Here is a 25,420-nt window from a genome sequence, read left to right as displayed (position 1 = left end):
GGGGTGAGCTCCCATTGCTTGGTCCCTGCTCCTGCCAACTTAGCAGTTCGAAAGCATATAGCCAATTACAAATGTGAGTTATGTGCATCATCTTGTGATCAAACATGAGAGATTATTGTTTTCCATGCGCTGCTCTGGTTTCCCAGAAGTGGCTTAGTCATGCTGGCCACATGACCTGGAAGCTGTCTGCGGACAAACACTGGCTCCCTTGGCTTATAGAGCGAGATGAGTGCACAACCCCAGAGTCGTCTGCGACTGGACCTAATAGTCAGGGGTACCTTTACCTTTAACCTTTATGTGGTGTTTATAAGCAGCCATCAGAACAGCCCTGTGGGTGGGGATATTGGGAGATATAACTACAGTGGTACCTCAGGTTACATACGCTTCAGGTTACAGACTCCGCTAACCCAAAGATAGTACCTCGGGTGAAGAACTTTGCTTCAGGATGAGAACAGAAATCGTGCTCTGGCGGCGCGGCGGCAGCAGGAGGCCCCATTAGCTAAAGTGGTGCTTCAGGTTAAGAACAGTTTCAGGTTAAGAACGGACCTCCGGAACGAATTAAGTACTTAACCCGAGATACCACTGTAGTTATGTGGCTGTATGTTTCGTACGTGGGAGTAAAGTGTTCAGAGCACATTTTGGACCAATAGGCAAAATGTATGCTGTGAAATGAAATTGAGATGGAGAGTACATTGGTCAGTGAGTCCATGCTAGATTGGAACTGGAATCTACCAAACCCTGATCTAATATCCTATTCACATTTGCTTTGAAAAGTTTCTGTAATTGACTGCCATTATCAGCAAACCTGGACTTTTCCCTTTTGAAACAAAATGTTTCCCGCTTTTGCACAGGTTTTTCTAGCAGTTATCTGACTAAATTTTTTTTAAGTCAGCTTTCAAATTCTGGACTCTCTCTTTGCTCCCAGTACTAATGACCTAGCTTTTCATTTTTCATTAGAATATGTAGGAGAGTTGATTTAATTATTTGTTAATGAACAAAAAGCAATTAAATGAAATAGATAATATAAGAGTCCTCAGTTAGACTTGAGAGAGCTCTCTGAATAAAGTGAAGAGCTGAATTTAGAACCTGTTGCTCATGAAGATTTGCATTGCTTGATTCCTTGTGCCATTAATTCACACTGGCATAATGTGGTTCCAGAAAGGAATGAGTTGAATGAAACATATTTTTTGCACAGGTGGTTGCCAGAGAAACAAGTGAGCAATAAGAAGAATTCCAAAATCTATATTAGGTCAATAACTTTTATAAGGACAACCAAAATACTGCAAGTGTGGAAGGTTCCAACTTTTTCTTAGTACTTTCTGTTTAGGAGATGGGGGAACTGACATGTTTAAAGGAGTTGGCAATTTGGCCCAGATGTCTCTAAAATGAGTGAGATTTGAGACCACTTTAGGAAGAACAGCGGATGAGTTTTCAGAACGTTTAACAGGCAAAGACCTAAAACAACATCCTAGTGGCTTTTTCTGAAGAGATTTGAGCTTGCAGTATAAAACTGTGAAATCTCAAAACAACTTGCTTAACTTGACACAATGTTGAGAAGCTTATGCCAATAAGTCCCATTAGTTATATATATATTTAAAGTGTGAATGTAATTTATTTATGGTTTACTGACCATGAATTATTTCAAAAAGTGTTTCTTAGCAGGATACAAATTCTGAAGGCTCTTGGATGAAGAGGAAAAATAGGCTTTGCATAAGAACATCAACACTGCTTCAGTTTAAGGATATACTATTCTGTTAGAAATGCAATAGTATTAATCCCAGATGCTATGAGCAACAGATTTGTTTCTGTGTTTAATTCTTCTGTTGTACTCCTGGACTCATTACATAAATAGCATAGTCCATCTTGTACAACTTATGCCAGAGAGGAAAAACAATTGGCAGCAGTAAATGTTTTATTTAGAAGAGACCCTGAATGGTTTTTCACAACCGATTTTGCTGGCCAATCTCATTTGTCAGCTCTAATAAATAAATAATATTGCGGAAAAGAGTGAGTGTTGTGATAAAAGGGAACGAAGCCGAAGAGTTTCAAGCTGGTTAAACTTCCATTACTTGGTCTTCAAAATGACACATGTACAGATGTTCACACAGATTGCTCTAGGTCTTTACCCTGTCATGCTGAATTTCTGTGAGTGGGGAGTTGTATCTCGCTCTTTCTCTTTTATGGCGGGCGGGCCATCCCATGTTGGGGTTTCCTCCATCTTTTGTTCTGTGCAGTCCAACCCCATATAATTATATTGTGGCCTTGCTCACTATGACACAGTGGGAATTGGCAAGCTTTCGGGTACCCAGAAGGAAAATCATGGCCATTTTGCCCCTTACCTGGACCTGTTGCTGCCATGCTACCCAGATCAAAGCCATGGATTGGCTTCATATTGTCTTAGTCCCAACAAACCATAGCCAACCTTTGATCGTGACTTACCAGTCATCGTTTCCCTGAGGGAAACAGACCACGAGTGCAGATTCACACCTAACACTGAGCCAAACGATGGCTTAGCTCTGGGTAGCATGGCGTTAGGAGGAGCGAGGAAGGACTGAAATGGTAGCATTTTCCCTTCTGGAGACACAGAAGCTTGCTCTTTCTTGCTTCACCATGGTTTGGCTTAATTCTATGTGAAAATGAGGCCTGTGTGCATATGTTGATCCCATTTGCTTTCCTCTACTCCCTCTGTTTAAAGTCTGAAAATTTCTTTTCACTGTGCATACAAGACACTAGGACTGTAGAGACGTGGCTTACCAAGGACGTGGACACTCAGAGCATGTGGAAAGGTCTTGTGTTAGTTATAAAATTAGCTACTGCAATTTTCTGTGTATAAGACAATCTTTCCCCCCAAATTTAAGTTTAAAATTGGGGGTCGTCTTATACACAGAATGTTGCAATTAAATATATAAATAAATACATGCCACCATCTATATTCTTCTCCCCCCCCCCAGCCTCCCCTCACTACTGGCTATATATATATATATATATATATATATATATATGCAGGTTTTGGTGTCCTCGGGTGTCAAAACAGCCTTTTGCACCAACCAAAAAATAGCCAATATCCTCAGAAACCCCAAGGATAAAATCCAGTTGGAAAACCAAGGGATCTATGAAATACCCTGCAAAGTCTGCCCAGCCACGTACATTGGACAAACAAACAGACGAATAAATGCACGTATCGCAGAACACAAGAATGCCGTCAAAAAAGAAGAAAAAACTTCCTCTCTTTTCCAACACATGAAAGAAACAGGACACGAAATTAATTTTGCAGATTCCAAATTGCTCTTTAACACGGAACATCACCACAAGAGAATAATCATGGAAGCCATCGAGATAGAGAAACACCCTCACAACATGAACAAGCGTGACGACACATCCCGCTTGCCAGACATCTGGAAATTAGCCCTCCCCACAAAAACTGACACCAGATCCAGAGGCACACAGAACGCCAACACCAATCAACCACACCAGACCCAAACCCAGACCCTCTCCACAGATGAATTACTGACACCATCCAGTAGCCAATCCATGGTGGCACCTCCGGATGCTGCACCCCCCTGCAATCCCTACACAGATCTGGCTGACACAAGCCACAAAACCACAGCTCGCCCCTATACACGAAGCCAAGCCAAAGCACAACTAAGTGCAATACAGCCATCTTCTCAGGAAAACTCTTCACAAAGTTCAAGAGGTCAAGACACAAAGACTTTAGCAACTAATCCACACCTAATGACCCACCTAAGTGGTACTCAGGATATCACTCAAGAAATCACTCAAGGTATCTCTCAAGTAATTAAGGAACAAAAGAAGAAAAGGCACACTAGCCTGGGAACTTCCTCTCTGCCCAGAACATTGGAGGCTAGACACCACACCCCCTCTACAGTATTTATAGGAACTCAAACATTGAGATCCCGCTCTGTTCCAGTAACAAGAAGCCGAAAGCACCAGCCTGAAGATGACGAGTGAGACCTCGTCGAAACGTCGCCTAGACACCCCAACTTTTACACGGGAAGACACCCGAGGACACCAAAACCTGCATTCCTGTACCCGTGAAAATCTACGAAAGCAAATATATATATATATATATATATATATATATATATTGGTAAAGTTGTTCTGTTTGATGTTTATATATATGGTACTAAATATATCGGTGTTTTGAATATTTAATCAGATATCAGAGTTGTTGTGTTTGGTGTTTAAAATATTAATTTCTTAATTTTGGGCTCAAAATATAGGGGTCCTCTTTTACATGGGGCGTCTTATACACGGAAAAATATGGTACTCATAAAGAAAGTGTTGGCAGTTATTTCTCATAGTCTACCGAAATAATTCATGCATTCTGTAATTTATGTGGGAACAGCTCCAGTTGTTACTGTCCTTCTGGTCTGCAGGTACAACCCGAAAAAGCCCCTATCCTACTTTGGCTCCAAGGTGGACCTGGAGGAACATCCATGTTTGGCCTTTTTGTGGAACACGGACCGTATGTTGTCAACAAGAATCTCACATGCAAGTGTTGTTTATTTCTATGTTGAAGGCTTCCAGCGAGATGTTACTATCATTACAGTTTTAACTGTAATGTAACCTGTTCCCTTATGGGTATGGAATTTGCATCTGTACTCTTTATGCTGCTGAACAAATTAGCACGTCTTGATGTAGCAGTTTGGGAAAGAATAATATTTGATCAATAATGGCATGAAACAGAAGTACCTTTAAAAAAAAAAAAGAAGTATTTCGCCTCCCCCCAAACTAAACATGCATTTGAAATATATTTCCTATATTATCAGTGGCAGGTTGCGGGTTGTTATAATATTGGTTCACAGACTTAAAATAATATAGAAATATGTTTTAATAAACAAGTAAATATTGCTGCTAAGGTGACATGCGTGTTATAGGAGAATGTGCACTTTTTTCCAAAAAGTGCTGGGAGGAAAATGGATAAATAAACTGATAGAGATTCCCAGTCTTACCATTCACAGAATCATGGAGTTGGAAGGGGCTAATGCAGGAATCTTTTGCCTGGCATGGGGCTCGAACCCTCAACCCTAAAAGCCTCATGCTGTACTGACTGAGATATCCAGTTACAGTAGAATCCTAAGTCTGTGGAGTGTGAAGCTGGCATTTGGCTGCATAATACCATAATTTTATTTATAATATTTTTACATCAACTTAGGGCTAAAGCATTCTCAAGGATAGCTTGCTATATAAAATAGGATACAGAAAAATAAGTCAAATAATCCACCAATAAACTATAAAGCAGCCTAAACATGTTTTAATCCATCAAAAATAAATGGCCATTAGGTTTTGGAAATGTTTTCATCACACCATTCTCCAACCTGATCATACTCGGTTAAAAAAATATCTTACAAATTCTCACCACAAGTGATATGCAATGCTTTTTACAATTGCGCTAGGTGCTAACATCTATCTGAAGTATTTGGGTTTAGTTTTTTGTTTTTCTGTCTTGGCAGGAAATGCAGAACCATATGAAAATATTGTAAAATAGCCAATGCTATGTTTAATAGCCTAAAACAAATAATAACATTACTGTGAACATTGAAATATTGAATCCATCCAGCATGTTAACAATGCAACCTTCTTACGTTGTTCAACATTGCTGCGTCTTGTGATATAAAATGAGCAAAAGATGAATTCACTACAGTAATGTGCACTGAGATAATATCAGTAACAAAGTCTGGCCGGATAAATCCATTTTTAATATATAACTTAATAATAGCAGCCATATACCTTAATGGGATGAAAAAAGTAATAGAATATAATGATATTTCAGTTGACAACTTAATGCTATACAGTGGTACCTCGGGTTAAGTACTGAATTCGTTCCGGAGGTCCATTCTTAACCTGAAACTGTTCTTAACTTGAAGCACCACTTTAGCTAATGGGGCCTCCTCCTGCTGCCGCGCCACCGGAGCACGATTTCTGTTCTCATCCTGAAGCAAAGTTCTTAACCCGAGGTACTATTTCTGGGTTAGCGGTGTCTGTAACCTGCAGTGTATGTAACCTGAAGCGTATGTAACCCAAGGTACCACTGTATAAGGTTGTGAAAGGCTGCATAGTTTTCTTCTGTGGTCTCAAAATGTTGAATAGTGGACCCTACAGTTCAAGCAGACCTTGATTATTGACATACTAGGTGACTTTGGCATGTTAGCCTACAATCTACATGGGAGCAAGCCCTACTAAGTTCAGTAGGACATGACTGATGAGTAGATACAGTTAGGATCGCACTCTTCGTCCTGCTTCCTTTTTGGACTGATGCTAGTGATTCAAGCTGTAGACACTCGACTCTCATTTTCTTCCGTGTTGATAGTGTCTGAACGAAAATTTCCTTGGACCTCCAAGTTTTCCATGCTCTACATTGACAATCCGGTAAGTGAATAACGGATAAGCTTCATGTTGCATATCTAAATGTGTCTGTTGAAAAAAAGTTTGCTTGACAGCAACAATTGCCTTAACCCTTATGTTCTTGCATCTGTTACATGTAAGGATAGTCACTTTGTCAACAGCCCTTTTTTCCTTGACGTGGTATGGCATTTAAGAAGGATCTCGTGTAGGGGAAACATGGCTAGACAAAATCTTTGGGCAGCTGCCAGGACTAACCACTGATGTGGACCCTATGGACCCACCATGCTAGGTGCCTGGGGCTGCCTCTCAGCAGACATTTTTATTATTATTTCCAGTGCCCTGCAATGTGGAGCTCTACCAATGAAGGAGGGGTCCCTTCAGATCTGGAACTAGGTCTGTGCTGGCTCTCTACTAACTATGTGGTGGGCTCAGGTCCAAACTAGTCATGACCCACAATATACTTCCTCTGGCTCCTTAGGTTTTAATCAGGCTGAAGCTGAATTTGGGCAGACAGAAGGGATGAGACAGGCTAACCCTTTCCCGCACTGACCGTTTTCCTGTTCAAAATCCCTCCCAGTTAAGGGGGAAAGTTATAGGAGTGAAGGTTTGAGTGGAAAACATGGCTGATTGGGATGTATAGTTCCACCCTTTCATTATTATTATTATTATTATTATTATTATTATTATTATTATTATTTTATTATTATTAGATCCTGCTCCAATTTTAATTCAGCAGCAGCACTCTGAATTCTCTCTTTGCCTCTTTGTGGTGACTCTGGAATATATTTACTTACAATTGAAGGTTGCTGCCTGAGAACGTGGTAGAAAGCTTATTTTAAACAAAGGTTGAAATATATGTCCCCTTTCCTTATTGACAGGAAAATTTTGGAACTCTTTCTGTGTGCCTTGATTTGAAATGTGGCATGTCGCTGAATTTTCTCACATCTTGAATACTGTGCTAGAATAATCCTAACTATGCTAGAAGAACAAAAATGAATCTTATTAAAGAAAGGTTCACAAGCTGCATGTCTGGAGGAATCCAGATCTTCTAATGGACTAATTGCAAAACCAGGTTTTTTAACTCCATTTGCAACTGTAGGAGAAACCATATACCTAACAGAATATCATTTTGCTTGATGTCAAAAACAGCAGCGAAGAACTGGAAGATAATTGTTCCACATATATTTTATATTCTCTTTTGCTATCAGGTTGGAACTGGCTTCAGTTTCACAGATGATGACGCAGGTTATGCAGTGAATGAAGATGATGTAGGAAGAGATTTGTATAGGTAAATCAGTCGATACAAGTTGCATTTTCTTCTGCTAAGCTTTTGAAATGCACCAGAAAAGTCAGCGCCTGCTGACACCTTCTGGAGAGCTTTTGAAATATTTATATAGTAAAATGTTCTTTATCCCCTTCTCATTTTAAGGAAATGATTATGTAAGAATTGGGTGAGATCATAGATTCGTAGAATTGTAGGGTTAGAAGGGATCACATGAGTCATCAAGTCCAGGAATCTTTTGCCCAACATGGGGCTGACCCAATGTTACTCATTCTCAGAGTAGGCCTTGGAAATTGATGGACTTAATTACCGTAACATCAGTCCATTGATTTCAGTGGGTCTTCTCTGAGTATGATTTAGTTCAGAGGCCAGCAAACTTTTTCAGCAGGGGACCAGTCCACTGTCCCTCAGACCTTGTGGGGGGCCGGACTATTTTTTTTTGGGGGGGGGAATGAACTAATTCCTATGCCCCACAAATAACCCAGAGATGCATTTTAAATAAAAGCACACATTCTACTCATGTAAAAACACCAGGCAGGTCCCACAAATAACCCAGAGATGCAATTTAAATAAAAGGACACATTCTACTCATGTAAAAACATGTTGATTCCCAGACCGTCTGTGGGCCGGATCTAGATGGTGATTGGGCCAGATCCGGCCCCCGGGCCTTAGTTTGCCCACCCACGATTTAGTTGGGTATTGCCCTTGGCATCCGGACTTAACAGAATGGTGCGTGCATGTTTTCAGATGCAGAGAGTAGCACAGTAGATGGCTTTTCAACATCCCTTTCCAAACAGTGGTTTTGTTAAGTAATATACGTGCAGTTTCCTCTCATTCTTGAGAGACATCAATCAATACATCTGTCTGATTTCATCTACCTCTTTATAGATTCCCTGTTTTTGTTTTTTATGCATCCCTCTCCTCACAGTCTAGATGGTTGTGTGGGAAAGGTGAGTTCACTCTGAATAAGAATGATGCTTGGTAGAAATGCAGACTGGCTTCCTTCAAGGTGGAAAATTGGAGTTTCACGGCCCAAGCAGAAATGATGTCACGTGCCTTCCTGCTTGTCTCCTCCCCAAGAACTTGTACATATTGCAGCAGAAAATGTCTCTGTTTAAGGACTGTATCTGCAAGGAGAATTTTAAGAAGTGTGCTGAGACTTCTGCATATTTTTTAATTAATATTACTGTGTAATAGATTGTGTATGTTGGGATGAGATTAATGCTGTGACGCTTCACAGTACTTCAATTTTTGAGACAAAATGTATTTTGTGGCTGAAGGATAATGTCACACTTGCCTGTGACCATATTTTCACGAGTGAATGTCAGCCTGCTTCTGTTGAGGAGCAGCTGCCGAATAAGTTAGCAAGCTTTCATTTTCATCACTACTATGACATTTGACTACAACCCTTCTTAGTGCAGATATTTTTACCTGTACTTCATCTGTCATTTCAGTGCCCTCATCCAGTTTTTCCAGCTCTTTCCTGATTATCAGAAAAATGACTTCTACGCAACAGGAGAAGTAAGTTCAGATAACTTTTAATTCTTGAACTGTGTAACTTGTGAACATGAAGATCGTCGAAGAGAAATTAAGGAACTTTTTGTGGATTATCCTAAAGCAGAGGTGGACCTGTTCCCCCTCTGCCCAGTTGGATTTAATTTTAAATTACATTTTCTAGATACAGGCACATCTATCAACATACTTTGAACCACAGTATGTTTTATAATTAGTAAAATAATGAAAAATAATATCTATAAAACAGCCAGCAGGGGGAGCAGAAAGGACCAGAACAGCCCCTTCCAGATTAAAAAATGTGTTGTTACCTAGCGATTCCCTTTCTCAGCCTCAGCATTTAGTCTGGCAGTGTTTCTTTTAAAAATTAAGAGCTTAGGTATTTCTAGAGGAGCTTTTCCCATTGATCCTTGCTTTGGTACTGAAATTGATTTCAAAACCTATCCTCCCCCCAAGAGAGAGAAGGGAACCTCTTTGGTATTGCAACTAAAAGCTATCTGTTGCTCACTGCCTCTAACAACTTAAGCAGAGCCGCTCTTTCTTTGATACTAACTGCTAACACGTGTGACATTCTAGTCAGGAGATACTGCTTTCATTACAGCTTTGTTCTACGAGTCTCCTTTGTCTCTGAAGATGTAGATCCCATCTTGATTTTTCTGGCAAAGAAAGCTTCTTTAATTTTTTGCTAACAGAGATACTTGTCTAGGAAAGAAATCTGCAGGGTGGGGTGGGAGAAAAGAGAGTCAGATTTCATTGTGCCTTTTGCCTGTGGAGACCAGGGATCACCTTCTTGGTTTCACATCATAAAAAGCCTCCTAAGAAAGGAACAATGGAAGAGGCTTGAAACAAACAGTTGCTGTGCAGCCTTGTGAAGGGTAAAGGTCAGCTCTTCATTGGCAGAAATTGAGACAAAAGGCCTGAATGCCTAAAGAGGTTGAGAGTATTAGTATATGCTCCTTTGTATATGCTTATCTTACCATATCTTCTGCAATGCACCTGATATCTGCAGTTTGGACTGGGTTACCAATATACAGAAGCGCTAATAGATCCATGGATTAAGCCCTTCCCCATCTGTTGCCCCTTGTCCCCATGTCTTCATTTTCGCTGAGTTGGTTGAAGGTTTCTGTTCTTATCCCTCTCCCCTCATTGATCAAGAACTTTGGCTGCGCCTCTCTCCCAACACTTTCCATGATTACTCTTCAGATGGCTTGTAATAACTTCTGGTTATTGGGACATGGGTGGCGCTGTGGGTTAAACCACACAGCCTAGGACTTGCCGATCAGAAGGTCGGCGGTTCGAATCCCCGCGATGGGGTGAGCTCCCGTTGCTCAGTCCCAGCTCCTGCCAACCTAGCATTCAAAAGCATGTCAGAGTGCAAGTAGATAAATAGGTACTGCTCTGGCGGGAAGGTAAACGGCATTTCCATGCACTGCTCTGGTTCTCCAGAAGCGGCTTAGTCATGCTGGCGACATGACCCGGAAGCTGTGAGTCGGCTTCCTTGGCCAATAAAGCGAGATGAGTGTTGCAACCCCAGAGTCAGCCATGACTGGACCTAGTGGTCAGGGGTCCCTTTACCCTTTACCTTACCTGCTAAATCTTTCTATTCCAAGCACTAGCCACATGTTCAAGTATGATTGAAAGTCATAGTTCAGAAGCAACCCAGGAAAGCAGGCTGCATAGACAGCCTGGAAGAGTGCTCTATCCACCCTAATGGCACATTGATTGGTTTTACCTTGTGGGCTTATAGCCGAATAAAGTATTATTTATCTATCTATCTATCTATCTATCTATCTATCTATCTTCGTACTTAGGATTGGCCAGCACAATATTGCAACTCATTGATTCATTGGTTTTGTAAGTTCATGGGTTATTCCAGCGTTGCAAGCATTATTGAGTCGGTTGGATACATGTACAGTCGTACCTTGGAAGTTGAACAGATTCCATTCCAGAAGTCCGTTTGACGTCCAAAACGTTCAGAAACCAAAGCCCAGCTTCTGATTGGCTGCAGGAAGCTCCTGCAGCCAATCAGAAGCCCTGTCGGACGTTCTGCTTCCAAAAGTAGTTTGCAAACCGGAACAGTCACTTCCGGGTTTGCAGCATTTGGGAGCCAAAACATTCGAGAACTAAGCTGTTCGAAAACCAAGTATGACTGTACTAGGAAATAAAAGACTTTGATTACAAATTTAATTAGTGTACTCAGTTAAAAGGTTGAAGGATATAAAAAAGAAAAAATCTTTTAGGCAGGAATCCAGTTGGTACACACAGGATGTCTTTTGATCCTTTGCTAACAGGAGAGGGGTGGTAAATTTTGCCCATTTGCTGTCTCTTTTGCACCATCCAGAACCCAAAAATCAACTCGGGGGATTCTCCATAACATGTAGAAGGGGGTTGGCAGGGGAGAAGATGAATCAGAATAAATACCCCGTCCTCTATGAGCTCCTTCTATGAGCTTAAGAGCACAAATTCTGTTGATTACTTACAGCCTTAATAAAGAAAACTAGTAGGTGCAAATCAAATATTTTAGATGCAATCATACTGCATAAAAGCATTTATCTTTGGAGCACGATACCAACTTGCCTGCATGCACAAACCTCTTGTGTTTATGCTTTTTGCTGCAGCCAGATTGTTAGTGGCCTCCCATTGGAAGTCCCAATCATCTCCTTCCCAATCAGAGTGCCTATCAAAAGTATGGGACATTGCACTGTCAGAACATCCGACACATGTATGGAGAGTCCTTAACAGTTCATTAAAAATAGATCTTTTTATTTCACATGGTATAAGATCTTATCCTAACGTAAACTCAGCTGAACAGCCCACTAAACCCCAGATGAAAGTGTGGAGACGCTTAATGGAGAACTGAATTGACTCACACACACACACCCTTTTAAAAATATATGATAGTTGAATGCATTATTGTATTCTCAGCTTTCAGGTTTTCTTCCCATTGTATTTTCATTTTATTTTTTCTATTTCAGCGTGCAATTTGTATTGACTACACCTATCACTTTCGATGTATTTTCTATGTGTTTATATCAATAAACAGAATTTTTAAAAATGCAAGAAAGCTATTCACACTACCTTTTTGTTTGACTGTATTCTTCAATATCACTAGTCCTATGGAGGGAAGTATGTGCCTGCCATCGGCTATTATATCCACACCCATAATCCTACAGCAAAGATAAAGATCAACTTTAAGGGTGTTGCCATTGGAGATGGTCTCTGTGACCCTGAATTGGTAAGATTTCTCCATATTGTGTTTAATTTAAAAAATATATATATTATTTTTTAAACCAGAAGTGGATTGTGATTCTCAAATTGCGGGGAAAGGATAACGGAAGAAAGGGAAAAACGAGTATTGTTCCATGTAACTTTCTAATTTCAGTAAAACTTTAATTAGTTTACCACATGTTTCTCAAGAGCAAATTAGCTGCGATCCTGCAGGGAACTAGACTGCTTATAAATGCCACCAAAGTTTTATTGCAGCCTTGGCAAACTATTTAAAATTTGGAAGCATGCTTTAAAAAAATAAATAAATCTGCTAATGCACTGCCTTTTTTTTTAAAAAAACGGGCATTCTAGAAGATTAGAATAATCTAGACTAATATCGCTGAGTTTCTTGATTCCCTTTGCAGATGTTTGGTGGCTATGCAGAATTGTTATATCAAATTGGCTTGTTGGATGAGAAGCAGAAGGCGTTTTTCCGGCAGCAGACTGATCTGGCAGTAATCTACATCCAGCAGAAGAAATGGAGAGAAGCCTTTGAAGTACGTATTAGAGGCCCACATGCTGGCCTCCAGCAATTAAAACCATCTGAAGAGAGTAAGGGGGTCAGAAGGAAGCAGAATGGAGGTCACGAGCGCCGCGCTGGAAAAAAGGTGTCCATTTATATTGCAGCAGAAGGGCAAAGAGAGGGAGAACTAATGGAGAGAGAAATCACCGTCCAATGTTTCTATAAAATTTACCTTGGCCTCTTTTCAGAATTGAGTGCTGTGGCATATGTTTACATAGGCATCTCTTTCATGAATTGCTTTAGTTTTTCTAAGTCTGTGCTTGTATGCCCTAAAGGTTTAGCTTATCCCCAGGAAATCAGGAAAGATGCAGTCGTGGAACTCGTTGCATATGCTTGAACACACGCCTGAAACCTTTCTATATCCATGAATAATGGCTCCAATTTTTAACCCCCACCAAAAGAGTGGAAGGCGAAAACAGCAGCACACACTGTGGGCTTGCGTTTTGATCTGAATTTGCGGCGTTTTGTGTTTCCCGTGCAAGTGATGCCACGAAGCAGACTTCGGATGTGTGCAGCAGTAAGCCGCTAATGAGTTACTTACTGCAATACAGTGCATTTTACAGAATAATTTGTCTAATTTTAGAAATAACCTTTAAAATGCATATAATTGTGTGGCTTGTATTTCCTCCCCATGGGAAGATCCACCATGCTGACTTATATTCTCAATATTCCAGTTTATATCCATGCTACACATTAGCTTGTTTCATTTATTTATTTTTTTCACACACACGCGCACACACACACACACACACACACACACACACTGCTTGATTATAAGGAAACCTCTAAACTCTTAGCTATGATAGAGCAGTGAATAGAGTGTGCCCAACACAGGCAAATAATAGATTGAAGCAGCATTCTAGATTGAATCTTCCTGGGGGCTGGCAGTGGGATCGGGAAGTTGAAGTGGGTCCAAAAACAGTGCCTTCCAAATTTTGAATATGGTAATCAGTTGGCCCCAAGAACAGGAGACAAATCCTTCCTAATAATAGTAATAATAATTCTATTATTTACATGCTGCCCATCTGACTGGGTTGCCCCAGCCACTCTGGGTGGCTCTCAACAAGATAGATATTTTAAACGCAATAAAACATCCAGCCATTGAAAGCTTCCCTGAAAGCCTTCAGATGTCTTCTAAAAGTCAAATAGTTGTTGCTCTGTTTGACATCTGATGGGGAGGCATTTCACAGGGCAGGTGTCACCAGCGACGCCTTTACTCGGGGGTTCAAGGGGTGCAGGGCACCCCGGCGCCAAATTCTGGGGGGGGGGGCGCCAAATGCCAAAGATGGCACTGGAGGTTGTAGTTGGACATCCCCCTCCCCAGGAACTTTTAGAGGGGAGATCCGTTCACCGTGGATGGGTGCAAGGAAGGTGTGGAAGCCCAGGTAAGGGTGTGGAGGACCCAGTGTTGTGGGCACCGCACGGTGGCTCCTTTGCCTCCACCCAGCACTACGGGCAGAGCTTTTCCTTTCCCCGTCCCATTCCTTTCCTTGCTGTGCTTCTCCTCCTGTGCCATCAGGCGCCCTGCCTAGCCCTGCCCAGGTCTGTCCCATCCCGCGGCACCGCCCTCGTCCTCCCGCAGCAGCGGAGCCCAGGAGGGAGCAGAGTGGCGGCAACAGGCCAGGCAGCCTCCCTCCCTCTCACGCTGACTGTTTCCTTGCCGTGCTTCTCCTCCCATGCCTCTGGGCTCTCTGTGTAGCACTGCCCAGCTCCGTCTCATCGTGTGACAGCACCCTAGTCCTCCCGCAGCAGCAGAGCCCGGGAGGGAGCGGAGCGGCGGCGGTTGTTACAGGTGAGCGATTTCTCCCTCCCCTCTGGGTGTCACTGCTGAGAAGGCCCTCTGTCTGGTTCCCTGTAGCTTCACATCTTGCAGTAAGGGAACCACCAGAAAGCCCTCAGAGCTGGACCTCAGTGTCCAGGCAGGACAATGAGATTGGAGATACTCCTTCAGGTATGCATGGACATTCAGGGCTTTGAAGATCAACACCAACACTCTGAATTGTGCTCGGAAATGTACTGGGAGGCAGTGTAGATCCTTTAGGATCCGTGTTAAATGGCCTTAATAATTCATTGCTCAGGTACACTCTACGAAGCATCTCCTTGCTACTCGTGGCAAACTGAATTATGCCGAGCATTGCGGTTCCTTAGAATTTTCAACCCAGCAGAAACCATATTTTGAACTGTGTTTCTTTTCATGTCTCTCTTCCTCCAGGTGTTTGATGTTCTGTTGAATGGCGATGAAATTGGAACTGCTTCCTTCTTTCAGAATGCCACAGGGTGTAGCAACTACTACAACTTCATGAAGTGCCAGGTAAGCCACCCTTAGACTAGGCATTCTGGTGATGTGCTTTCAAAGCTATGGTATTTACTTGGGCTACTGCTTTATCAGAGGGATGCGGGTGGTGCTGTGGGTTAAACCACAGAGCCTAGGACTTGCCGATCAGAAGGTCAGTGGTTCAAATCCCCGTGACGGGGTGAGCTCCCATTGCTCGGTCCCTGCTCCTTCCAACCTAGCAGTTTGAAAGCACGTCAAAGTGCAAGTAGATAAATAGGTACCGCTCCAGCGGGAAGGTAAATAGCATTTCCGTGCGCTGCTCTGGTTCGCCAGAAGCGGCTTTGTCATGCTGGCCACATGACCCAGAAGCTGTACACCGGTTCCCTCAGCCAATAAAGCGAGATGAGCGCAGCAACCACAGAGTCGGCCATGACTGGACGTAATGGTCAGGGGTCCCTTTACTGCTCTATCAAGAGCGATTGGAAATGGTGGTAACAGGACTGGAACTTGGGGAAACGATTCCTCCTCCCTTCCCCCCCCCTGTCGTTGCTGAAATCTCAGCACATACTTAAGGTCAAGGGACGAGTGGGATGTTTTGCACCTGGTGCCAAGATAACATGAGGAGGTCTTTAGCATTGTGCAAATACTGCAGACGATTCACCTAGGATGTGCCTGTCTCTCCACTTGCGAAAAATCCAACAGCTGGAGAGAAAAAGGAAGGGTTTCCCCCTACCACCCCATGAAGATTAGGTCTATCGATGGCTATTGGCTTGGTGGCTAAATGGAATTTCAGTATTTAGAGGTGCTGAGAGAGTGCTGTTGCCTTCATGCCCTGCCTGTAAACTTTCGAGAAGCACTCTTGGAAGCCAAATGTTAAGCCTAGTTTGACCTTTTCTCTGCAAGCTTCACCCCCCTAAGTTCTTATGGGAAATAGTGCAAGATGAAGCAGTTTCCCTAAGTTAAAACTTGATATTGTGTTGCCTGCATGGGACATTGTTTAATGCAAGTAAACTCAGTCTGGCACAGTGACAAATTAATGTGGCTGTACATTTTCACCAACAGCAAACCTTTTCCCCCCCTCTCTCGTCTGATCAATTACCAAATCCCACCAGTTTTCATGACCTGCTGGGATTTTCCCCTTATGAAACTAATAGACTTGAACACTTTAAATTGCTTCATAATTCCATACTTAACTGACCCCTGCAGTTTCATGTTTAATACAATCCTCACTTATGCGGTGTTTTGCATGCTTCAGTGCTAGGTAGGATATTCTTGTACATGGATAACTAGGGAGTATAATTTTATTGTGTTGATTTTTTTGAAGCCATTTTTATCTTTTATCTTTTGTTTAATAGGAACCTGCGGATCAGGAATACTTTGGACAGCTGTTAACATTGCCAGAAATAAGGAAGTCTATCCATGTTGGCAACCTGACATTTCATAATGGCTCCATGGTTGAGAAACATTTGCTTGAAGATGTGATGCAGACAATAAAACCATGGCTGGCTGTTCTAATGGATAACTACAAGGTAGGTAGGCTGCCAAGCCTAGCCTCTTAAATTTAAGAACCTGTAGAACTGCCTTAATTCATTATTTTCCAAATATTTAATATCCAAATATTTAACACCTACTCCCGACTTCTAATCAGCCATCCCTAAAACAGAACCAGAATAGTTTAGCCATTCAGTGATAATCAGTGTTGCAGCGATGTGTGACTTCAGTGAGATTAGCTGATTAACCTTGCATTTCAAACCTTTACCCAATATTGGAGAGGATAACTTTGTGTTGTGCCATGTAAAGTGTCTGGTTTTTTCCTGGCATTCTTTTTTTTTTGGGGGGGGGGTCAGACTTGGTTAGTAGAGATGATGAAGTCCTCCCTTGGGGACTATATCACCTCAGTTCTCATGTATATGTTGCAGGGACTTTCCCCCATATAAAACACATAGCATTTCAAGAGAGCTACAATATTTTTTGGCCCATAGGGTGCACCTAGTTTTTTTGGGGGGAAATAAAGGGAAAAAAATATTTCCCCCCCAGGTGCGGGGCTGGGGCGGGGGAAGCCCGAGCTTCCCCCGACCCCAGCCCCCAGAACAGGCAGCTCTCCACAAGCCGTGGGAGAGGTCCCACGGCTTGCGGAGAGCTGAGCGAAGCCCAAAGCCTGGGGGACGCTGAACTCAGCGTGCCCCCAGGCTTCGGGGTGCAGGCAGCTCTCCACAAGCTGTGGGAGGGCTGCGCGAAGTCGCACAGCTCTGCCACGGCTTGTGGAGAGCTGCCTGCACCCCGAAGCCTGGAGAGTGAGAGGGGTCAGTGCGCACCGACCCCTCTCGCTCTCCAGGCTTCAGCGAAAGCCTGCATTCGCCCCATAGGACACACACACATTTCCCCTTCATTTTTGGAGGGGAAAAGGTGCGTCCTATAGGGCGAAAAATATGGTAACTTTCGAAGCTGGTGAAATACTTCTACACTGGTGGTTGAGGTCTTCGTCTACAGGACAACACTGCATCTTAGCAACTGTATTTGTGCTTGAATGTTTTGCTCTTCCACAGCACCTGTTCAGCTTTAGCCAGCAGATCAATTGTATTATATGTGTTATTATTTTTATATATTTATTAAAGTATTTCTGCACAGTCGTACCTTGGAAGTCAAACAGAATCCGTTCCAGAAGTCCGTTCCACTTCCAAAATGTTCAGAAACCAAAGCACGGCTTCTGATTGGCTGCAGGAAGCTCCTGCAACCAATCGGAAGCCCCGTTGGACGTTCGGCTTCCAAAAATAGTTCGCAAACCAGAACACTCATTTCCGGGTTTGTGGCATTCGGGAGGCAAAACATCTGAGTACCAAGGCGTTCAGGATCCAAGGTATGACTTCATAAAATATCAGGATTATGTACTACAACGAAATACAAAATGCCATTAAAAGCAATGCTTTTAATCTTTGATGTGCCTGGCTAATCAAAAACAGACAGAAACAGCTGTATAGGCCTGTTGGCATAAAAAGATCCTCAAGAGAGACAACAGAAAGGCTGTCTGCCAAATCTCTGCAGTGAGAATGTTCTGTAGCATAGGACTGGTGACGCTAAATGTCTGACTTTCTAGTTGAGGCCAGTCACACCCCTATAACATGGGTGACAGCTAACAGCACTCTTCCAGATAATCTCTGTGATTGATCTGAGATATAATGGCTCAGGTAGACCGTAAGGCATGGGTAGGCAAACTAAGGCCCGGGGGCCGGATGTGGCCCAATTGCCTTCTAAATCTGGCCCGTGGACGGTCTGGGTTATTTGTGGGACCTGCCTGGTGTTTTTACATGAGTAGAATGTGTGCTTTTATTTAAAATGCTTCTCTGGGTTAATTGTGGGGCATAGGAATTCGTTCATTCTCTCTCTCCCCCCCCCCATAATAGTCCGGCCCCTAACAAGGTCTGAGGGACAGTGGACCGGCCCCCTGCTGAAAAAGTTTGCTGACCCCTGCCATAAAGTATACTGGGCCCGAGTTGCTCAAAACCCTGAACCTGGCCTGATAGCCAATGGGAAGTCAGTGATGTTTCAGGAGTTCCCATAGGCAAGTCTGTTGCTGTTGTAAAACAATAGAGGCTTGGCATTTGTTGCTTTTCTAAGTGCTGCCCCAGAGCTACCTAGTAATGAGAGTAGATAAGGGAGCAGATTACTTGCTTCTTACTTCCTGACCTAGTTTGGTAAGCCACTTGTGGTGCTTAAAAGACTACATAGAAATGTCTTAAATGATGAAATGAGTAACTTTATTGACTTTTTAAAATTTAATTCCACATGCCACTGAAATTAATCTTAAACAACTTAAACTGATTGAAGGCTGTGGTTAACAGTCATGGCTTTCTTCCAGAGAATCCTTGGAATGTGTAGCTTTGTGGGATACTAAGACTTGTTTGTTGGGAATCTTTAGCCCTTCGTGTAACTTTTAATTTTTAGCATTCCGTTAGATGGGCCCACAACAGTTACACAGGCATAAAACTGGTTTAAATTTCTAGTGTACATGTAACCTTAGAAAATATTGAAGAACGTACCTACTGCAGCAGCTTTACATATATGTTATTTAGTTAGATGCTGTAAGACACAACCAGTATTGGGCTGTGACTGTAATTTGTTCTGTTTTTAATGCTGAATTTTAAATTGTTGTCACGTGCCTTGGGACCTGCTGATGAAGGGCATGTGACAACAACAACAACAACAACAGCAGCAGCAACAACAACAACAGCAACAACACAGTGGTTGTAGCACAAAAGAGAGGTATGCACATCCCATTTGCTGTGGCCAGTCTGAAAGTTTCTCACATCTTGTGATCTTTGGAGTTCACATGTAATGTATTGGCTAGTTTGCATTGTATATCACATGGGGGGGGGGGCATACGGAGCCACTCATTTCTACCTCAAGAATATTGTAATGGTTTGGAATGATAACTTACTTGCATGTCAAGCTTAATGTTCACATGTGACATGGCTTGGGGCAGTTTTTGCTGTAGCCAGAACGTCTCTGCAAGACTGAGCTATCCAACCCTCTTTTGGTGTATGGCAGGAGTCACTTCACATCCCATACCAGTGCCTAACCACATGGTAAATGTAGCATTTTGATCTGAACTATATTGGGAGGGTGAGGACCAGTCCAAGTTGAAGCACTCTGCTTTTCTACGCACTGGAAGTTTGGCTGTTTGGGCAAATCCAGTCTTTTTCCTAAGGCAAAGGATTGTTGTTGTTGCTGCTGTTATTTCTATACCACCTTATACCCTATTTCTATACCGCCCTATGGCTGTGCCCTTCGAAGTCCTCCATGTCAGAAATTAATGCAGGAAATAAGTTTGGTACAAGGAAGTGCATGGCGTTTTCTGGGAAGTGGTCAACATGCCCGTCATACTTTTTGTTTGATTGAAGCATGTGTTCCTTTTAGGATACGTAAAAAGAAAACAAAAGAAATTTCTTTGTCTTTTCGCTCAACCAAAGCCAGATGGGGAATAATACTACTCATAATTCATTGTACAGGATTTGTGAAGGATGCGGCATGGCGTGTGGTAGCTGCCATGATAGATGCTGCAGCCTACTGACCTTTCGAAAGAGCGCAATCACTTATAGATTAAGAGCAGCATGCTTGGTGCTTAGAAATGCTGTCAGGAGTGCTTCAGAAATTCTGCTGTTTTTGACACTCCTGTTACACATCCTGTGTCTAGGTTAAACTGTTTGCTATGGTTCCACCAACCCCTCTTTCTTCCTTTAGCAATTTAATAAGGAATTGTGACAATAGAAAATGGAAAACACTGTGTTAATGGCATGGCCTGTTAGAAATCTGGCACCATTGCCCTTGGTTGTATGTTGTGTGGCAATTAGTCTTGTGCAGTCCTTTTTGTATTTGGCAGAATTTGGTATTTCTCAGCAGTAGAGAAGGTGCTTGGTTTCCAATGGTCCCAGTTTCAACCCTTGGCGTTTTTGGATAGGGCTGGAAAAAACCTGCTGGAAACCATGGAGAGCTAGTGCCAATCAATGTAGACAAGTGCTCTTCAGTATTGTAGTCCTGGAGTTGTTGGGCTGCAGCTGCCATCATCCCTGAGCAGTGGCTAAATTGTTTTATGGGATTATGGGAATTGTAGTTCAACCCCAACTAGGGATCAAAGGTTGAAAAACACTAGCGTAGGCAGTACTGGACCCAATGGGCTGACTCACTTTATTCTATTTAAGGTATTTAAATAAATAAAAATAAAATCTTTAGGTTTTGGAAGCTTTATTACAAGTTATGATTCAGTTGGCCATCTTTTCTGCAAGGGTATTTAAACATTTACTAGGACTCCTGAAGGGTCTTTCTAAAACTAGAAAGAGGAATTTGTCTTAACAAATAGGAAGGAAGCTCATTTGAACATAATCAATTTGACTTTACCTCATAAATTGCAACATTGGTGAGATTGCACTTCCTCCTATGAATCAGGTTATTGGCAAGGGGAAACTGCTGGATCCGTCTCTGCTTCTGGCATCCTTGACAAGGAATTGGACAGTTACAGATAGCATGTGTATCTGAAGAAGTGTGCATGCACACGAAAACTCATACCAAGAACTAACTTAGTTGGTCTTTAAGGTGCTACTGGAAGGAATTTTTTTTGTTTTAAGGAATTGGACAGTTACAGCTTTCCCTGGGAAAGTAAGATCTTTCTGTTATCAGCCTTGTTTTGGACTAGACTATTGGCAATATGCTGTATGTGGGATTGTCCTTTGGAAAATTTCAGAAAGGACACCAACTTGTTAATGAGGACATGCTGTACCAAGAAAGCAAATACTGATCACACTTAGCTTAGAGAACTTCAGTGGCTCCTAGTTGGCTTCCAGAAACAATTCAAAGTACCTGTGTTGATCTTTGGCATCCTAAATCTCTTGGATCACTATACTTGAGGGAGCATTTAAGTGTTATTTGTTGAGATAGCAATAGAGGCTGTGCTTCAGGTGCCTCCTCACCACCAATGATGCCAAGACTTCTCTGGAGAAGATGATTGAAAGTCTATATGGCACCATTCCTCTTTTCTCTTACAAAGCAAATGCTATTTTACTGGGTTGTGTGTGGTGTTTTTTTTTTTACATGTGATTCTAAATATTTATATTGTGTGGAATTGACTCTGTTAGCTGTAATACGTACTTTTTAGTGGAAAGCCAGGATATAAACATTTTGAAAACATAGTGAGAAGCAGAAAAGTGGGAAGGATATTTATTCCCCGTTTGTCTGTTCTTCTCCAGAGATCCCACAAACTTTCTACGAAATGCCAGAATTTTCTTCTATTCCTTGATTGATACCTTCCTGTTATTCACCGTAGATACATTATCCGGGCTTCAAAGGGTGGAAAGCTCCTTTTGAAAACTTTCCCATTGCTTAGGAACCTGGATATATTTCTTAACTCAGCTATTTATGTGCTTGTTTATGTTTCTGAGCTTTGGCTCCATTCCCTCCCAGTTTGTAGTTGTGGGATTGTCTCAAGCTGCCTTTTTCCGCTTTAATTTTGGTTTTTTAAAAGAACAACAAAAAAAAACCCCTAATAAAATGCAGCTGTTACTGAAACGCTTATTTTATCAGGTTTTCCCATCAGATGTGTTGCAGTGTCACTTGTGAGGAAATATTACACCAGTAGGTTCAGGCAATGAACAAAACATGGCACATGTGCAAACTGGCCATTTCTCAACACTCATCTACAACATTGGCTCCTTTGTTCATAACAGAGCTGAGGGAAAGACCTCTGTTACATCCCACACATATCCCGTTTTCCAGCCTTCAAAGATTGGCTTCTTTACTTCCACTGAAAGAATGACATTTTTTCTTCAACATAATGTGGTGTTGCTTCATAAAATAGAGGCAGCCCAGTAGCCTAGTTAAGACAACTGTTTTATCCATTCTAAACCCAGTCACATTACATTTCTATAACACTTTTTACACTACACTCATTGTCACACATTTTCCCCTCACACGATGGGCATTCCCCCCCTTAATAGTAGATTTGTGCAATTGCACCCCTATTTGTCAGATGCAGAGTGCTAAAAAAGATTTGTGGGAGGAAATCATAATACGGGATCACAAATCAGCTGGGCTTTTGCTTCTGAATATCAAATGGTTTTCCAAACTTGGGTCTCCAGCTGTTTTTGGACTACAGCTCCCATCATCCCTAGCTAGCAGGACCGGTGGTCAGGGATGATGGGAATTGTAGTCCAAAAACAGCTGGAGATCCAAGTTTGGGAAACACTGGTTTAATCAAACCATGGTGTTATCAAACATACCAAACACTGTCTGTTCTTGAGTGGGTATGGCTTTTGTTGGATATATTCGAAGCCAATTTGACCACTTAGCTCTTCAGTGAAAAAATATGTCTGTTTCTTCAAGAAGAGGCATATTGGTGATAAACCAACGAGAATGTTCCTCTAATTCTATCTTTTTTAAGAAACACCCATTTGGAAATTACTGTGGCCATTTGTTGTTATCTCTTAGCACTGTTATCTGCCAGACTTTCTAGGTTATAGAAAAGTATTTTAAGAAAAATGTTTAATGCCTAAAAGAAGAGAAACCAGAAGTCTCATTGTGCAAGCAGATATCTATTGTGCAAGTAGACAGATATATATATAATTTCCAGCAGGAATTAAGTGAGCAAAGATTTCATTTGCAAGGCAAAAATGGGGTATGATTTGTGCAGGACTTTCTTATGTTCCATACCATGACAGGGGCTTTGTAATAATTGGATGAGATATTTTATCCCAGGAAAGAGGCTTTGGCTTAGAATTCTTTAACTCTAATAAAACCTTTGATGTTTGTGGATCCTGTGAATATATTTTTGTTAGTATCAGATTTTGCTATATCTACTGATTTAAACCTGTCTTGCCCCAAAAGGAGTTGTGCAACACTGGAAAGGTTAACTTGCCTTAGGTTAGAACTCAGTCCTACAGTATTTAAGATTGCATCTAGTTCGGAAATTGTGGCAGGCACTGTCACTTATCATTAAACAGCTCATTAAATCCCAGCTAATTGCATCTTTGTTCCTGCATTTTAAAGTCTTCCTATGACAGCCCTTAACTACCTACTAAAATTTTACCATTTGTACCCTCACAGTTAACTTCATTAGCTTGGAGAGCCAGTGTGGTGCAGTGGTTAAGAGCGGTAGTCTTGTAATCTGGGGAACCGGGTTCGAGTCTCCGCTCCTCCACATGCAGCTGCTGGTTGACCTTGGGCCAGTCACACTTCTCTGAAGTCTCTCAGCCCCACTCACCTCACAGAGTGTTTGTTGTGGGGGAGGAAGGGAAAGGAGAATGTTAGCCGCTTTGAGACTCCTGAAGGGGAGTGAAAGGCGGGATATCAAATCCAAACTCTTCTTCTTCTTCTTATTCTAGCACAAGTAAAACAAGAGTTTTAATAAGATTTTGTTTTGTACAAATTAAAGGCAGAGTGTTCAACATTTGCTCTACCTGGTAGCCTGAGCGACTTAAAATCCACAAGTAAAGTAGTGCATATTCGAAATGTTCATGACATGTTTATATTTTTTGTAATGTGTTTTGGTTTTCTGTGTTGTTTCAGAGCTTTTAAACAGTTTTGCTTGTGATCTACATCATGCCCTCCAACACCTCAGTGGCAAAATCCAGGACACATTCTTCTGGGACACGATCTTCCTATTTTTTCTCACAAGAGAATGGCGACCATTTTGGACGCCATAATCTTGAGCAATTTCACATCACAATTCCCCCCAGAAAAAGCGCCTTTTTCGGCACAGTGCCCTAAAAGGTGTTTTGGGGTGCCACATAAGATTGCAGGCCTGAAAAAGTACTGGGGGGGGGGGGGACACAATCATGGTGTGAAATCGTCAAGATCACAGCATCCAAAATGTTATGCCATGCCGCCATGGCAGCCATTTTGTGACTGCTGCCCACAGCACTTCCACAAAATTAAAAATGTGCTCACTGGTCCTGAAAGGTTGGCAACCTCAGTCACATTTATGCTATTTTTTATGTCTAACTTTTTGCTTATTTTGTTTTGCCCCTTTGTTCCTTGTCCACTTCAGTTCCTTTGAATGTTTTGGGAAAACTAGAGTTTCATGTCATGATGAGCCCACATCTACTGCTTGGAACGGGGAAGTTTGCCGCTGACCCTAATTTCCCTGTTTCAAAGAGGCTTTTATGGGGGAAATCCTTGTATCCTTTCTTTGGAATTTGGTTTATATCACCTTCCTCGCAGAAAGCATGCAAGCAAGCCAAAGACATGAGCCACCCGCATGAGAACATTCTTTCTTAAACTGTTCATTCATGTAATCCACAAGTCTTAATCCCTTTCTCTTCTGTCTAGGTTTCTTCATCTGCAGTGTTTATTTGTGGCAGCAATTGAATTTAATCGGCTACATGCTACTCTCTGCATTGGCCATGCTCCTTTACCCCTTCTGCTTTTGGCGAGAATGCTTAGCAAAAGGAGGTGGAGAAAATGTAGAGGCTGATAATTATAGTCGCGAAGGGCCTTGGCACTGGGAAAAGGCACAGCCAAGAATAAGAGGATTGTCTTTTTTATTTTGGAAAATTTAGTGATATTGGAAAAGTTGAAAAGTACAGATTTATCACCCTATCTCTCCTTCCCAGTGATCCTTTCATGAGTTTACTGTGAATATTCAGGTTGCTCCCGATTTTCTCTTCTCGTAGCATGGTCACAGTGAGTTGCCAACATGCAGGTAGAGGAC

At 42.0% G+C, this 25,420-nt stretch overlaps 1 protein-coding gene across 6 annotated transcripts in view; it reads left to right on the top strand.

Moving 5' to 3' along the window:
• Nucleotides 1-25,420, top strand: part of CPVL (carboxypeptidase vitellogenic like) — a 60,220-nt gene that overhangs the window by 15,838 nt on the left and 18,962 nt on the right. For all 6 annotated transcript variants that reach the window (XM_083705974.1, XM_083705976.1, XM_083705973.1 and 3 more), the window contains exons 4-11: nt 4,398-4,512; nt 6,332-6,390; nt 7,575-7,654; nt 9,103-9,169; nt 12,273-12,395; nt 12,793-12,924; nt 15,163-15,261; nt 16,581-16,754. In XM_083705974.1, coding sequence (XP_083562100.1) covers nt 4,398-4,512; nt 6,332-6,390; nt 7,575-7,654; nt 9,103-9,169; nt 12,273-12,395; nt 12,793-12,924; nt 15,163-15,261; nt 16,581-16,754 — 849 coding nt within the window. The remainder of the gene's footprint in view (nt 1-4,397; nt 4,513-6,331; nt 6,391-7,574; nt 7,655-9,102; nt 9,170-12,272; nt 12,396-12,792; nt 12,925-15,162; nt 15,262-16,580; nt 16,755-25,420) is intronic.

This window comes from Podarcis gaigeae (genome assembly GCF_964106915.1).
Source record: "Podarcis gaigeae genome assembly, chromosome: 12".
Taxonomy (NCBI): Eukaryota; Metazoa; Chordata; class Lepidosauria; order Squamata; family Lacertidae; genus Podarcis; species Podarcis gaigeae.
This window is presented reverse-complemented; position numbering and strand designations above follow the sequence as displayed.